The 17,409-nt window shown below is 45.2% G+C and overlaps 1 protein-coding gene across 5 annotated transcripts in view; it reads left to right on the top strand.

Moving 5' to 3' along the window:
- The first annotated feature begins 5,210 nt into the window (after positions 1 to 5,210).
- CLIP4 (CAP-Gly domain containing linker protein family member 4) overlaps positions 5,211 to 17,409 on the top strand; it is a 53,864-nt gene continuing 41,665 nt past the window's right edge. Inside the window, exons 1-2 of one of the 5 annotated variants that reach the window (XM_059660234.1) lie at positions 5,211 to 5,457; positions 14,635 to 14,782. In XM_059660234.1, coding sequence (XP_059516217.1) covers positions 14,650 to 14,782 — 133 coding nt within the window. In that variant the 5' untranslated portion in view covers positions 5,211 to 5,457; positions 14,635 to 14,649. Of the gene's footprint in view, positions 5,458 to 6,611; positions 6,808 to 7,051; positions 7,332 to 14,634; positions 14,783 to 17,409 lie in introns of those variants that run through there. The other 4 variants (XM_059660231.1, XM_059660235.1, XM_059660232.1 and 1 more) reach the window with 4 other exon arrangements.

Here is a 17,409-nt window from a genome sequence, read left to right as displayed (position 1 = left end):
GGATCTAGTCTTTTCCTTCATGAGGTTCCATTCATTTTTTTCTCTGAAGCATCTCTTCCTGTTCATCTCCCCCTCATTCCAGGACCCCAGCATCTTACCTCTCACCCCCGTGCATTCTGCATCAAATCTAGGCTCTTTGGCCTGGATCTCAAGGTGTTTCCTTCAAAAACATATGAAACCATCCTATGCATTGCTCCTGTCTTTGGCCCATTGCTGCTCATGTTTCTCCCTCTCTGGCTTGCATATTCTTCTTCTCTCTTCCTCAAAGAACAATTCAAATTCTACTTCCTCTATGTAGGGTTGCAATTTTAAGCAAATAAAATACCCAAATATGCAGTTAAATTTGAATTTTGGATAAACAACAAAAGCGTTTTAAAAATGTGGGACATATTTATGCTTAAAAATACCTGTTGTTTTTCTGAAATTCATATTTAATTGGGCACCCTATATTTTACCTGTCAACCCTACCACTTCGGAACCTTTGTTTAATGACCCAATTCTCCCTTATCTCCGACTTTTATTTCCTAAAGTATCTACTTCAGTTTTTCATTATATGCTATCTTCTACTTATTGACTATATGCATAGAATTAACACTTATTGAGCAATTATTTAATGTCAGATTCTGTACTTTTTATTTTTATATAATTGTTTATTGAATTCTTACAAGAAATGTATGATGTCTGTTTTATAAATGAGGAAGATGAGTCTTTGAGAGGTTATTTGATTTGTTCAAGGTCCCAAAACTAATTAAAGTTGAACTTTGATATCTCTGTAGGGTGTCCATCTTGTTCTGGTATCCTTGGCATTGTTCTGATTTTAATGTGGAAAGTATCTTCCCAGGAACTCTCTCGGTTCTGGGCTGAATCTATATATATCTGACTTAAAAGCCTGGAGTCTCTCCCACTCCCCCCCCCCCCCTTTTTTTTTTAGAGTTTTAATGTTTCTTCCTCTCAGGTTATAGAGTTCTTAACGTAAGGGTGTTTACTAAGAATTAGTAAATGCTTGACAAATGAGGACCAGGAGCTCCCCTCAGAGCCCGCACCTCTTTGGATTGCAAGAGCTGAGGACTCTGTGGACCAGTGTGCTGGGGACGGCCAATCTTAGATGCAGCTGAGACCTGAGCATGGCCAGCATCCATGATGTCACTGGGCACTGCTTGCAAAGATGTTAGGGCATTTGTTACTAGCAACAGTTCTTTTGAATTGGTGAAAATGCAGCTCCAGGGTAGGTGTGTGGTGCCTCACTTGACAAGTGGAACGTTGAGAGACTCCCTGCTTTGATGTCTGGGTTTAGGCATGGGGAAGGAAGGCTGGAGAAACAGAAACCACAGTGTCAAGAGAAGGCCTGCATAGGGTGGGCAGCAATCTCATCAGCACCTTGCTGGGTGGACAGCGCCCAAGGAAGCTGAGAATCTGGGGTGTGTTTTTTGCAAGGACTATGCTTTTGTGCAATGGGCACATATCCAAAACATGGTTATATTATTACGTAATAACCAAGCTGTTAACACGATGCTAGGCAGGTGTCATTGTTATGCTGCAGAGCGGTTAATGAGGGGTGATGGGAAGGGCAGAAACAATAGACTTCCATTCTCCAAGGCCATCTGTATGACTTGTCTCAACTTCATTTTGAACACAGGTCATGATGGAGCACATGTTAAATATAATAACTAAGTAAGCTGTCTGTGGAGAAATAATTTGTAGAAATCACTTGCTATTTTAAAATTATTTATTTAAATCATATTGATAAATGAGAAGATCTCAAGGCAACTTTATTTTCAGTTGCTAAATTTAACGTTAAAATGCTAGAATTTTAAAATATGCTTTTGTTTCAGGCTTTTAAGAAAACATAACAGATATGGGGCATAAAAGTTAGCCAGGGGTTTCTATTTTGAACAGTACTGAAAGATTCCTAGTCCTTTCTTCTTTAGAAATTGGTGGTGGCTTTTCCCCAAAGGACAGTTGGGGCCATCCTGGTCAGGCTTCAACCTCTTTCCAGCCTGTGCTGTAGGTTCTCCTCCAGCTATATCTAATGTTTCAGAGAGGAAGGGAGAGGGGATCAAGCCTGCAACCCGGGCATGTATCTTTTTTAAAAAAATATATTTTATTGATTTTTTATAGAGAGGAAGAGAGAGGGATAGAGAGTTAGAAACATCGATAAGAGAGAAACATCGATCAGCTGCCTCCTCCACGCCCCCCAGTGGGGATGTGCCCACAACCAAGGTACATGCCCTTGACCGGAATCGAACCTGGGACCCCTTCAGTCCACAGGCTGACGCTCTATCCACTGAGCCAAACCGGTTAGGGCCGGGCATGTATCTTTGACTGGAATCAAACCTGGGACCCGTGAGTCTGCAGTCTGACGCTCTATCCACTGAGTCAAACCGGTTAGGGCAGCTAGACTCTTTACTCTCCTCCACATACACGCTTAGCTTCTTTGCCTCCAAGCGTTCCTCTTGCAAAGTGTCTTGGTTAGGAGTTTAATCTCTCAAACTAGACTGCCTGAGTTCAAATCCTGGTTCTGCTACTACGGTGTGATCTTGGGTGAGCTACCTAACTACCGTGTGCCTTGAATTCTCCCACTGGAAACTGAAGCTGAAATGATATTTCTTCATCAGGAGTGAAATGATTCATGAACATGCTTAGAACAACACACATCACACCCCAAGCACTCAGTAAATGCCAGCTCCTTGTTTTTATACCTGGATCTCATTATCCTTCCCACTTGGCTCAAAATGTCTCTGTCTTGATGCCTTTCCCAATTACCCCATCCTGTAAAGTGCGCTCCCTCTTGGGAAATCCCCAGTACTGACACTGTTGTTTTTTTTGTGTTGTTTTTTTTGGCAGGTTGTTGATATTCTTTTCTCATGACCACACACTACAGTTTTTACCCTGCTATTTAATGAGCACTCACTTTGAGTCAGGCCTAGGGCTCATGACCACACTTGGAGGCAGGTATTTCTTTTGTTTTTAAAAAATCCTCACCCTAGAGAGAGAGACAGGGAGGGGGAGGGAGAGAGGGAGAAACATCAATGTGAGAGAGAAACATCAATTGGTTGCCTCCCATAAGCGCCCTGACTGGGAATCGAACCTGCAACCTTTTGCTGCTCCAACCAATGGGACCACCTGGCCAGGGCCCCAGCTGCTGTTGAACATACCATATATACATAGTCTCCCCAATTTGTCAGCCGTCCATTGACCTTTTCTATAGTATTCCTCACTGAAGAGAAACCTTAGTTGTGATGTAGCCAAACCTCCCATCTTTTGCTTTAAGGTTTGTGCTTTTGCAGGCTTGTTTTATGAAGTCAGCCCCTACCCCACATACGTAAAGATATTCTCCTAGATTTCTTTTCTGCCTTTCAAACGTGGGTCTTAATTCATCTGGAGTTCACCTTTGTGTATGGTGGATGTGGGAAACCCAACTTCATTTTTTTCTTCATAACCTAAGCCAGTTTCGCCAATACAATCTTCTAAATAATTTACATTTTTTCTCATTAATGTGTGGTTCCACCTTTACAAATACTGAGGTGCCATGGGTCTGCTTCTGAGTTCTCTATTGTTCACCGTTCTGTGATTGCACTAGTGCCACACATTTTTATCACCGTGTGGTAATGACGTAACATCTGGCAGGGCCGGTTTCCTCTCTTGGCTCTTGCTTTTCAAAACTGCCTTCACTATTTCAAAATTTATTTTTCCTCACATATTTTATAAGTTTATTGAAGTTCCTTAAACGTTGAGTTCCTGCTGGAATTTTGGTGGTTATAACAGTAAACTTAGAGTTTAAATGGACATTTTTACAATGTAAAGCCATCCTATCCATGGAATATCTTCATTTATCCAATCTTCTTGTATGTCCTTAAGTAGAGTTTTAAAATTTTCTCCATAAAGTTCCTGGATACTATGCTTTAGCATTTAATTGCTATGCTGAATGGTATCTTATTGCCTATTATATTTCCTGGTTGTTTACTGCTGAGGTACCAGAAACAATTGATTTTTAGAAATTGATCTTGTACTTGGCAACCTTCTTGAACTCACTTATTACTTCTAATAGTTGATTCTGTTAAGATTTTCTAGGCTAATGATTTTATCATTTGCAAATAAAAATATTTTAGGGGCTCTACCTAGTGCCCTGCTTTGATATTTTGCATTTAACTACCTCTGCTAGTTGGACTCCAATCTGGTGCCCCAATTCTGACAGCTGGATGTCTCTTGTATACCCCGATTCTGGAAGCAGAATTCTTTTCTTCCCTCCTCTGAATGATATCCTGCTCACTACCTCAGTCCATGTAAGAGCAGTGACACTGTCTTCTTCTTCTTTTTCTTTTTTTTTATTGCTTAAAGTATTACAAAGGGTATTACATATGTGTCCTTCCCCCCACCCCCGCCCTTGACAGTCCCCTAGCCTCCCCTACCCCCCAGTGTCTTATGTCCATTGGATATGCTTATATGCATGCATACAAGTCCTTCGGTTGATCTCTTACCCTCCTCCCTCCTGCCCCCCAACCCTCCCCGGCCTTCCCGCTGCAGTTTGACAATCTGTTTGAGGCAGCTCTGCCTCTGTATCTATTATTGTTCAAAAGTTTATAATGGTCTCTATTATCCATGAATGAGTGAGATCATGTGGTATTTTTCCTTCATTGACTGGCGACACTGTCTTCTTTTGCCTATTCCCTCCAATCCTCTCATGGTTTGGTAGACTCTGTCTAATGGTTTGGTATCCTGGGAATTTGCCTGTGTGTGCTATATGGTGTTTGGGTGTAGCAGAAAAAGCCAGTGGCCTGGCTGGTTCTAACAGAGACTTTTATTATCATTAAGAACAACTCAGCTAGCCACACCCTGTCATTTCCTAAAAGGGGCATCTCAGAGGAATAATGTAAACCAGCAATAAAAGTGAACTGTATACCTGTGGAAACTTCATCAATAGCCTCCTCTGTCACACATGGATCTTTGAGTTTCTGTGGCTCACTGGCAATAGGGAACATTTATAGTTACTTAAAGCCAACCAAGGGCAGATTGCCTTCCTCCTTTTCATCCGTTAAAGAGTTGGGCGGGGTCATGCAAGAACAGGGTAGAAGAGAGCAGGGAGAGGGAGGTGGAGTCGGCTCCCCCTCCCCCACGGAGAAGTAAGCCTCTGCCTCACACTATCATCCCTGAGAGAGCAGGAAGACGCTAAACCTGCAGGGACGAGAAACTGGCAGCTGACCAGGAACTGTGGGATGGTCATGGCATTTACATGTTGTGCAAGTGCTAGGGTTTTAGTTGACAGCATGCCCCACCCCATTCAGCAATGTGATGGGACTGCTGCAAACACCGGTTTTGATACTTTGAGCTACGCCAATGGAAGCATAGGGCGCAGAAAGAGGGGGCCGCTTCTCTCCTCTCCGCGCGACAGGACACCCGGTTTCCTTCCTGACCTCTAGACAAGCTGAGGTGCACGCCTCAGAGTCCCTCAACATGCGGGTGAGTGGGGTCATCACCCTGTCCTCTGAGGAACAGCCTCAAGGGACAGAGAATGCTTGTCCTCTGGACCCTGCCTAGGAGTCAGGTCCGATCTGTAGGTTCCCTGGGGTAGAAAGAGGAGATGCAGGGAGGAGACATTAGCTCCCAAGGTAGGAAGGACTTCTCAACAAGGCTGACGACAGGGAAAATGGTTGCTTTCAAAGGAAGGGCGTTCTTGCAGAGACATGAATAGGCATTTATTTAGTATCAGCCGCTGCCAGGCACTGTGCTTGGTGCACGTAGAAGTACAGGATAGTAATCTGTACATCAGAGCCAGAACAAAGGGCCCCGAGAGAGGCGTTAGGGTGTAGCACTACGGACTCCGTATTAAAAACCTCAGTCATGGGAAGCAATGGACTTATTTTCTTCATCAAGGGGACTCATTAAGTGTCAAATAACACCTTCCCTTCCCCTGGATGATGGAGATCCAGGATGTCAGCCTTCATGCTGTTAGTTGTCACAGTTACATCACTTTCTGTTTCTTGGGGGAGGGAGAAGGGGACCAGGAGAGGAGAGGGTGAGAAGGGCCAAAGCAGCAGGGGAAATGAACTTCTGGGATGACTGCTCACTTCTGCCTCTACACTGACCCCCTTGGGTGTAATTATCTAACTTTGGGCAGAGCACTGACCAGGCTTTTTATAGCCAGACCTGCAAAGAGGCAACTGACCGATGGACCTCCTCTGGGCTGTGCACGGGGCTAGACTCTGGGGACCCCCAAACGGACGAGACCAGGTACCTGCCCCAAAGAAGGTGGTAGGAGCGCTTCTAGCTCGGGAGGCAGGTCTGGGCGGCCGGCTAAGGGCTTTCATAGAAGAGTGTGCAGCGGGCCAAGGGCTGCTCACCCGGTCACTGCCCTGGGCCAGGCGGGGTTCCCCGGAGCCCGCCTCGGGCTGCGGGCGGGGGTGGGGGGGTGAGTCCCAGCGGCCCACCTCCACGCCAGGTGAACCCAGGAGCACCCCACAGCGTTCCAACCTCCAGGCCCAACCTTCTGTCGGTGGGAGGCTGGGGGCTCAGGCTGCAGGCGCGCGAGTGCAGGCGCGCCCCCGCCCCACCCGACTGCCCCCTCCCGCAGCTGCGCGTGCGCGCGACCCGGGAGGCTGCACTGCGCGCGCGCGCAGACCCCGCGTGGGCCCGGCTCGGGTGCGCGCGAGGCGGCGGCGGCAGGGGGGCCCCTGGAGGTCCGGAGCGGCGCGGCGGGAGGCTCCGCGGCTGCCACCGGAGACCGGGCCGGGCGGAGGGGCGCGCCTTTCGGCCTTTCGTCCGCGCCCCCGCGTTCCCAGCCCGCCGTCCCCAGGGGATCCGAGGAGGCAGGTGCGGCGGGAGCGCGCGGGGCTCCAGGCCGGGCGGGCGGGGCGCGGGTGCCCGTGGGGCGGTTGGCGGCTCTGGGAGGGTCGCGCGCGCGGAGGCGCGGGGGCACCGGTGTCGCCGGCCCCCGGAGGCCTCCCCTGGGCGGCGTGGCCCACCCGTGAGGATGTGGGTGCTCGTCTCCCTTCCTCACGAAGGTTTGACTTGAGGAGGAGAGGCCGCGCCGCGTGGGGTACGGGTCGGAACCGGCGGCGGAGCTCCGGGCTCCAACCTTGACCGCCCGGCGCCCTGGGAGTGCCTCCCGCGCGCACGGGTGTGCGTGCTGGCTCGGCCCTGCCCTGGAAATGGGCCTCTCCAGCTCTCCCCGGGCGTATTAAACGGTTGAAGAAACCTTTTGCCAGTGGGAATGCAAAACGAAACCAGATGACTTTGCTTCCAGGCTATTGCTACCCCGAGATTCCTTCATTTTAAATCGTGGGAATCGGGAAGTTTGGAGAAACGCGCGAGACCTGCCCGGCAGAGAGGCGCGGGTTAGACCTCATCCTGGCGGATTAGATGGATGGGTTTATAATGTCAGCTTTCCTTTACGTTTGATGTCAGGTGGTTCATTCCCCCAGAGACGCACAGGCAATCTGGATTTAAACGCGGAGACAGTGTTTTGATATGTATCAGAGGCGGATATTTTCATGGGGTGATAACTTGCGCTGTGCTCCCAGCTGGACGGTGCTTCATACTGTGGCGATATCTATAGGATAAAAAATCATGCCTTTGAAATGTTTCCATCCCCCGAATCTTTTCATTGTACTTCTGCGTTCACATGGACATCTGCCATACAGCAATCGCATGCACAATTTAAGCCGGCTCCATGGCAGATCACGTGGCGCAGGACATGCAGCCACTATGGAGGGAAAACAGAATGGAAAATGGCAGAAGTCTAGCTTTGTTCATTTTTATGCTGCAAAGCCTCCCCGGTTCTGTCCTATTTTGCTAACATAAATATGCATTTTTAAATGCTTTCGTTCGATATCAACGGACCTGGGCTGTAAGATTGGATCTTGAAATGTAATGAGTATGTTTATTTCTATTTAATAGAAAATTTGGCACAGAATATGTTAACGTGTGGGATTTATTTCAGATGTTTCAGATGGTCAGATACAGTTCTCAATAGCAAGACCTTTTTTTTTAAAATGATGTTTTTATGGTGTCTTCTATTGTTGATAATAGCTTCAATTTGGGAACATATGCTAGTGTTCTTAATGTTACAGAATGAACTCTTTCCCCCTGTTTAAACCTACAAATACTCTGTTCCCTGGTTAATGATCTGTAATTACCTGTGCTGTTACGGGCTTGCTTAGTGTGTTAGTCTTTTTTGTTGTTGTTTGTTTGTTTTAGGCATCTCGGTATTGTTTGCTCACCTGGCCTTTCAGCAGCACAGCTTTCCCTCCGTGATGTTCAGGAGAACTTTCCAAGACCAGGGGAATGTTTTCTTCGGCCACGTTCCTCTGGCAAGCCACTGGCCACATGTGGCTTTTGAGCGCGTGTATGGTGCTAGAGAAATGGAGGAACTGAACTCTTAATTTGATTTAAATAATCACATGTAACTAGAAGCTACCTGCTTGGGCACCACAGCTTTCGACTATTAGTCCCTCAGGAAGTCTCCCCTGCCCCCCTGACTCCAGCACTTATTACAGTTACACAGTCATTACACCTTTCTTGTAGGCTGGAAGCTACGTGAGGGCAAAGGCTTATCTGTTCTCTTTATGTTTGCTATGCCCAGACTGGGATTTAGTAGTAAGAAACGTTCGATAAATATTTGTTGAAGGACTAAGTCAACTTCTGGAGGGCAGGCATCTTTTGTGTTCTCTCTAGACCTAGAGCAAACTCAGTATCAAATACTGCAAATCTCTGCTTAGTGATGGAACAGATTTCATGCAAATGGGTTGCTGAAGACGTATTTTAAATGCTTATTTTGGTTGGGTTACTGTTTTTGGAATCTCTTGAAGACTCACGAGAAAATGCTGTATGAAGTTGAATGATTCCAACTTGTGTGGACACAGCTTGGGTTTCCTGTTAGTGGAGTAGCTCAGGGTGCTGCCCTTTGACCATATTCCACATAAATCCGAGGGCATCCCTAGGGCATCCCTAGCCTCAGGGAGGTGCCTTCGTGAGGCCCTAACCAGCCTTCAGCTACTCTGAAGAAGTTAGTGGGCCTCTCCACTCACCACCATTCTGAGTTAGGGCATGGGCCAGGAATCCTTGAGAAATCATAAGATATCATAGCCATGTTACAAGATGCTTTTGCCCAGAGCTGATTTGGGGTGATGGGATAGGATAGGATTCATATATAAATCAAAATTTGGGGAATTTGAGTCTACTTATTGTATCTGTTATGTACACAGTTAAATAGGGCCAACTTAAAAAAATATCTTAAGGTTTACTTTGTATAACCCATTATCACCAGTTAACCATAGTAGGATTTGAAATGGAAGTATGTACTTGATTCAGGCTAGTATATCTCCAAGTTTGACCAATATTCCTAGGTGTCGTGGCATCTAGAAATTGCTTTTGCAAAAGGATTCTAAGACTATAGAGGTGTATAGTTTTCTTTGGTGGGGCAGAAGGTTGGGCTTTCATAAAGGAAAGGAAATTGAACTGGGAAAAAAAATGCAATGAAGACAAAATACAAAGAATGTTCACTCCAGTGGTTAAGTAATATAGCTTCTCTGAACTTGAAGTAGCTACTGTGTAAAATGATGAAGTTGATTACATTGTGTTGAGTGACTCATCTTTCCACCTTGAATCTAGGACTTGAGTATTTACTATTAAGTATGTGTAGGCCACTAATCTAACTCCTGTGGCAAGTGATAGCATGTAAGATACAGTTCTTTTAAGAATCTCAACAGTGCAAGGAAATGAAAGGTGCTTTGGGGATCACTTCTAGAAAACATTTTTGAATGGAAAACCCACTCTGAAAAGGACATTTGAAAGGTGGCTCCTCTTAACCAACTCAGAATGATAACCACTTATTCACTTTGCTGAAGAATTATGAGTATCAAAAAACATGACTGAGTCTCAAAATGTGATTGTAGTCAGGTTAATCTTCCTAGAACACAGCTTGACCCCTGGGACAATCTCCTTTGAAATAATCAGTGGCTTCCCAGTGCTCATGGAATGAAAAGGTTTGGTCTTTGATCAGGTATTTAAAGTACTTCTGAGTAGAGCCCTAAAAAACCATTACAGCCTTACCTCTCACTGTTTTCCAGGATGTAGCGTGCATTCCAGCCTACTGTTCCTCTAAGTGCTCTCCTTTTACATTTCTGCCCCAAATCTCTGCCTACACATCTTTCAAGACCTATACCCTAGGTCAGCGGTTCTCAACCTGTGGGTCGCGACCCCTTTGGGGGTCAAACGACCCTTTCACAGGGGTCGCCTAAGACCATCGGAAAACACATATATAATTACATATTGTTTTTGTGATTAATCACTATGTTTTAATTATGTTCAATTTGTAACAATGAAATTGGGGGTCACCACAACATGAGGAACTGTATTAAAGGGTTGCAGCATTAGGAAGGTTGAGAACCACTGCCCTAGGTGATGCCTCCTTTACCACACCATTTCTGATTCTCAGGAGCTGCCATAGGGCATGTTCCTTGTACTTATGGAACAAATCCCCTCTGTTTCATCATCTATTGCAGTTAGTGCCATTTTATTCACCCTATTAGACTGTAAGCATGGGACCATCTGTTACTCATTTTTTTATTTTCTGAAACATCTAGATCAGTGTAGTGCCTTGTAGGCAGTGGTTACATGTTTACTAGTAACGTGTTTAACAAGCTGTGCTAAAGGTAGCTTCATTCTCTGCATGTAATATTTTGTCCAAACTTACTGCCAAACACTTAGAGGCCAGCAGGTAGAAACGCTGAGTTACTTCTACACTGAGAAGCTACAGTGTAGAAGGACGGTCGTCTTTGTGGCGTGGGTTACTTTTTAGAATCGATAGCATTTAAGGATCGCTTCTCGGCCTTTTGGCTAAGATCAAGTGTAGCATTTAAGAGAGATCACCATGCCATGTGACACCAATTCCTTGTTATATTCCTACTAGACGCCTGGTGCATGAGATTCGTGCGCTTGCGGGGGGTGTGGGGGGTCTCTCAGCCCGGCCTGTGCCCTCTCGCAGGCCAGGAGCCCTCAGGGGATGTCTGACTGTAAGCCAGCTCCCTGTGGGGAGCTGGCCTAAGCCGGCTGTGGGACATCCTTAGCATTGCCATGGAGGCAGGAGAGGCTCCCGCCACTGCCGCTGTGCTGCACTCGCCAGCTGTGAGCCTGGCTTCTGGCTGAGCAGTGCTCCCCCTGTGGGAGTGCACTGACCACCAGGGGGCAACTCCTGCATTGAGCATCTGCCCCCTGGTGGTCAGTGTGCATTATAGCGACCAGTCATTCTCCCGATCCGTCAGTTTGCATACTAGCCTTTTATTATATAGGATTATGTAGCAAGGTTAATGTCAAAACAATTCAAAGTATTGGGCGGCAAATCATTCTAGCGTCTATGAAAACTTGAATACTGTTAACATAGTAACACTGAATTAGGTTATTTAATGTGTGATAATCTTTACGTCCATATAAACATACACCTTAGGAGAAAAAAGAAATCATCTTACTCTTTACCAGTTCCTGCTAGTATTTAGACAACCTGTGAATCAAGTTGGGAAGGAACCAGTTAACTTGAAGAGGTGATGTTTCCTTAGATAAGGGTGGTGATGGTAAAGATGATTAAGTTAGATGGCAGATTGATTAATCAATTGTAAAAAAGCACATTGAGTAATAAATAGCAAGACATAATCTGCTAGAGGACATGATCAATTAGCTATTTTCACTTATCCTATTCTTTCTACTGAAATAAACTAAAAATCATTTTCATTTGGTTTTGTAATATGGTTTTCTGTTTATATTTAAAAAGCATATAGACAGTCATAATATTTCATATTTGAAAGATTTGATACAAAAGAAATTGGAAGGTTTTTGGCTTCATAGTTCAGTTTCGCTGACATTTTCTCTTCTTTCTCCATTTCTGATGGGTTGGCTTGGTGCAACAGCAGTCCAATTCATAGCAAATTTATTCAAACACTCATGTTGTCTGAGAAAAAGGTAATATCAGGGATATGGTTTAAAAGGCATGGTCTTCTGGAAAACCCATTAGAGCCCTCAAATGCCCAGCCTTTGATCTGCCAGATCGTGAGGAAGACAGAGCGGGAGCCCCCTTAGTGCCCTGAGGCCTCTGTCCTGACGCTGAACCAATGGGCCATTTGTGTCGAACAGTGCGGAGTTGTATCCAATTACTTCACCGCCAGTCTCGGAGAAACATGGAGTGCTTCATCCGCAAGAAACAATAATTCTACAAAACCCTCCGGAGAGGGGGCTTGGTTGGCAGGAAACAGAAAACCAGTTGGAAGCAGTTTGATGGAGCCAGACAGCCATGGGTGGGCGGATGGGCAGTCCTTTAGCCCTACGTGACCCGGGGCCCTGTGTGCCTGCCTTTCCACCCTCTTAGGCACCGAATCCGCACGAGCTGGAATCTGGATGGATCTAGGGGTCCAGGGTGACCCCCAGAGGGGCTGCCTCCTGAATCGTGCTGGGGAGATGGGGTGAAAGGAACCCTTCCCAAGGGCCACCTGAGTCTCTCCTCAGCTCTCTCTCTCTCTTTTTTTTAAAGTATATATTTTTATTGATTTCAGAGAGGAAGGGAGAGAGAAACATCAATGATGAGAGAATCATGGATCAATTGCATGATCCGTGGGATCTAGCCCACAACCCAGGCATGTGTCCTGACTGGGTGGTTCCCCCAGCTGCCGCCTGGTTGCCATGGTGTCGGAGGAGGGGAGAAGGAGGAGGTGATTTCTGAGAAGCAATCCAAAAATACAGACCAGCTGGCCCCTCCTTCCTCACTCCTTCCAGCTTCAAAGCCTCCTTTTGTGCAGCTGGGCCAGGGCTCTTCCTGGCCAGGCAGCTGGGAGCAAAGAAGGTCAAGGAGGCAGAGGGTCCAGGTGGTGGGTTCTGGGACCCCCACCTCACCCAGCAGATTTCCTGGACCTGGGCTCCATTGCCCTCCCATAGTTCCCAGACCAGGCTGGCTGTTTCCTGCCTCCCTGCCTTCGCACCTGCAGTTCCCTCCAACTGGAATGCCCTTCCTCATCCTTCAAATCCCAGCTCGGCTTTACTGCACTGGAGAACCTTCCCTCAGTCACTTGGGGCTCCCCCTGCATCCTGCACCCACCCCAGTCACAGCCGTTTTCTTGGTGAAGCTCTCAGGGGGCTGAGGTCTTGGGGATGCTAGCTTTGCCTTTGTACCCCAGCCCCTGGCACAGACAGGTGCTCAGTAAATCCGGGAGGAAGGAAAGGAGGGAGGGAGGGAAGGGAGCAAAGAAACACCTCTCATAGGGCTGGAGAGGATCCGCCCGTGAGCACCTGGCACGGGGCTGGGCACGGAGCAAAGCCCACTCCCTTCCTGCTGCCTCCACTTGAGCCTGGGCTCCAGCACCTTCTGCCTCATCTGAGTTGGACCTGCTCAGGGGCCGTCTCCATACCCGCAGGCCTGTGTCTATTGCCCATTTACGTGCACTTGACTTCATAAGGAGCTAGTGTATTTGGGAGAAAGGCCTCCATTCTCAGAAATCCCGGACTGTGCACACTTGCAAGGACCTGAGGGCTGACCTTGAGCAGGGGTTTTCACACTGAATACTTTCTGCAAACAAAGCCTTACCTGAGGCCATTATATAAAACAGATGGAAAGCTGCTTGGGGTGAAGTGGTGCGTATTGAAGGAGATGGGGCAGCCAGGAGAGAGGGAGAGAGAGCCCTGGGGAGAGTCCAGTGGCCGATATTTACTAACTGGTACAGAAGGACTTCAATATTTTCAGAACTGCATGTTCATGCCCGTGTGGCTGGGCCAACTAACTCATCTTTCACAGCAAGAAGTCAGTCTGTACACACAACAATGAAAACACGTCCTTGGGGAAAATCATAATGACTTCAGCCTTTAATGCTCTTACAGTTCCTTTCTTTCTTTCTTTCTTTCTTTCTTTCTTTCTTTCTTTCTTTCTTTCTTTCTTTCTTTCTTTCTTCTTTTTTTAATTTTGAAGGGATGTTTTAGGGGAAGTAGCTCTTGTCTAGAGGAAATATTTATATGAATTCAGCAATTCCATCAACTTCTCTTTCTTTTTCTTTTGTGAAATTCAAGTAAAATTAAATTTAAAATTGTGTCTGAAAAAATAAAAAAGGCATGGCCTTCCATCTCCTGTTAGGATGGAATGAACAGATCCTATCATTGTTAAGAAGTGGGCTCTTAGATTTGTACGAGAGATGTGATTAACATTCACTAAAGTTTTCTGGGATGTCAGGAAATAATGAGAATATCCTAAACTAGATTGTGTTCATGTGATGAGTGTGTGGCAAGAGCTATTGGGTGACAGATGGTATAAGCTGTGTCAGATTCCTTGAGAAGTTAAAGGTCCATTGACCAGGGATAATATCTGTGAGTAAAGAAAACATCATTCATTTTGATTAGCTCAACATTTAAAAAATGTTTTCACCTATACTTGGGAAATACTATGGCTCCTGAGCTTTGTCTAGAAAGATAACGTGTGCTGCTGATTCTATAAGCAATATGTTTGCTGAAAGGAAGTTCCCCCCTTCCTTTCTAAAAGCGATTCTTGAAGTTTGAAGTTGAAAGTGTCAGTAAGTTAGATATTAAAAGAATACAGACTGTTTATCATTGAAGGCAGTCACTCTAAGTGGCATTCAGAAGTAACGTGCTTTCTCTCTTCTCTCATTACAGGCGGCTTTCTAGAAGATGACCATAGAGGACCTCCCAGAGTTCCCATTAGAAGGAGAGTCTTTGATCGGAAGATACCCATTTTTGTTTTCAGGTTCAGATACACCCGTGACCTTCTCCATTTCTGCAGCACCAATGCCTTCCGACTGTGGTATGTGAAGTAGCTGACTTTATTGGCTATGAACTGGTAACTTGACTTCTGTCTTATGTCTGTTTTATGCTCATAATATTTCCTAAAACAATTTACTATGGTTTTCATAAAATTGCTAAAGTTTTCCTTTTTCAAAAATACAGTTGCTTTTTCTGCCACTTAAATGAAACATTTCATTTCTTCTATCAGCGTTTTTACTAGGTAAAAGTTCATTTTATGCACCATGATGGATTTAGAAGAACTTTTTTTCAGGAGGCAGTGGTGCTTAGACACCTAGCATTCTTCTGCTATTCATGTACTTATTTTGGTTAAATATACTGACTTGTTTACAAAGCCATATACTGAAAAAAATGACACAAAAGCACTGTCAACTAGCCATCTCTAGGGGCCCTGCGGTCTTTGAAATGCTAGAATTCTAATTAACACGGTAAGTGCTCACTCCTGAAAGGTTCCAAACTCAGGTGACAGTGAAACAACAAGTTTTAGTACACAAGCAAGCCTAATTTGGACCCTGTCTCAATCATCATTGATAATTGTAATTATCAATCTATCTATCTATATATATAAAAGCCTAATATGCAAAGTGTCCCCTTGGGAGTTCAACCTACCAGGAGTTTGATCACTTGCTATGATGTGCGCTGACCACCAGAGGGTGGCGTGGAACAAAGGAAGGCCCCAGTCAGCAGCCGGCAGCTGCTAGGGACCCTACCTGTGCACAAATTTTGTGCACTGGGCCTCTAGTATATATATAAAAGCCTAAGTGACCGTTTTGACCAGACGACTGGCTGGTAGCTATGGCACGCACTGACCACCAGGGGGCAGACGCTCAATGCTGGAGCTGCCCCCTGATGGTCAGTGCACTCCCACAGCCAACCTCCTGCAGCTAGCCAACCTCCTGTGGTCCCTCCCTCTGGCCAGCCAGCCGGCCCAGATCAGCCCCGATCAGGGACTGAGTGAGACAGCTCTGATAGGCCCTGATCGCTGGCCAGGCTGAGAGATCCCACCCATGCACGAATTTGTGCACTGGGCCTCTAGTACACAAATAAAATATAGCAAAACTTATAAAAAGCAGGGAGGGTGAGACCTTTCCCTGGAATGATATTGGTTCCTATTTAAATTGGTTCATTTAAATCTCCTTGGTAAAATATAAATTTAGAAGTATCCTAGTTTTTATCTATTTAGATAAATTCTCCCCAAGACCCTATTTTATCAGCTAGTTGGTAAAAGAACACCAGGAGATAAATTTGATAGATTTGTTACATTTCTGACTTGGAGTTTTTCAAGTAAAATATTGGGTCACCATTTCAAATCATCTTTGGAGGTAGAGATAATACAATTTTTAAATATCAGTAGATATAAAAAAATATTTGGTTGGGAATTTGTCCTTTTAGTCCTGTCCATTCTAATAACTATTCAGTTCCAAGTACCAAGTATGCTATTTTTATGTGTTCAGATTCTACAGTGATTACCTTGAAATCATGAAAAATATTACACAAGATCTGTGCCTTGATCCTGGGAATTATTTGCAGCTTTTACACAAATTGACTGAGTTTATTGTCAGATATAGCAAAATCAATTATATGGGAAAAGCATTGAACTAAAGCACTTTGTTCCTTGCTTATGACTCTTATCTAATTCTATCTTGAGTCATAATTATCTTATTTCCTTTCCTAGACTATATAAGTCTTTGGGATGGGGCAGGAATCATGTTTTGTTTTTATTGATCTCCTTAGGGCTAATATAGTCATTTATTGATTAGTTGCTCAGTTTGTGTTGAATAAATACATTGCCTATATTATTAGAATTGTAGATTCTTAGAATCTGAATGGACCTGTAGTTGAACTTTCCCTACTCACTTTCCAGCATAGAAAGTCTATTTTCAGAAGCTCTGACAGACATCCATTTAGCCACTTAGCTATCTTCAACAGTGGGAAACTGACTCGGTGACTTACCAGCTCTGTGATCTTGGGCATATTACTTATTTTCTCTATCCCCTTGTTTCTTTTTTGATCAAATGAGAATAATAACACCTATCTCATATGTTGTTGTGAGGATGAAATAAGGTAATTTACATAAAGTGTACAGGGTGGGGCAAATGCAGGTTTATAGTTGTTTGTATGGAAAATCTATATATATAAAAGCCTAAGCAACTGTTTGACTGTTGGACTGGTAGCTATGATGCGCACTGACCAGGGGGCAGATGCTCAGCGCACAAGCATGGAAACATGGGACAGACTGATGAATCTCAGAGGGAAGCTGGGAGAGGGGAGGGCAGGAAGAGATGAACCAAAGATCTTATATGCATACTAGAGGCCCAGTGCACAGGTTCATGCATCAGTAGGATCCCTCGGCCTGGCCTGCGGGGATCAGGCTCCTTGACATCCCCCAAGGGGTCCTGGATTGTGAGAAGGCATAGGCCAGGCCAAGGGACCCTACTGGTGCACAAATCCATGTACCAGGCCTCTAGTAATACAATAATTAATAAGTAATAATACAAGAATAAACTCTAATTCATGTACTCATAACTGTAAACTTATGTTTGCTCCACCCTGCATGTAACAGACCCTGGCACCTATGATGCACTTAGTGAGTGTAACTTATTATCATTATTATTTAAATGATTCTGC

The sequence above is a fragment of the Myotis daubentonii genome, chromosome 12 (assembly GCF_963259705.1).
Source record: "Myotis daubentonii chromosome 12, mMyoDau2.1, whole genome shotgun sequence".
NCBI lineage: Eukaryota > Metazoa > Chordata > Mammalia > Chiroptera > Vespertilionidae > Myotis > Myotis daubentonii.
This window is presented reverse-complemented; position numbering and strand designations above follow the sequence as displayed.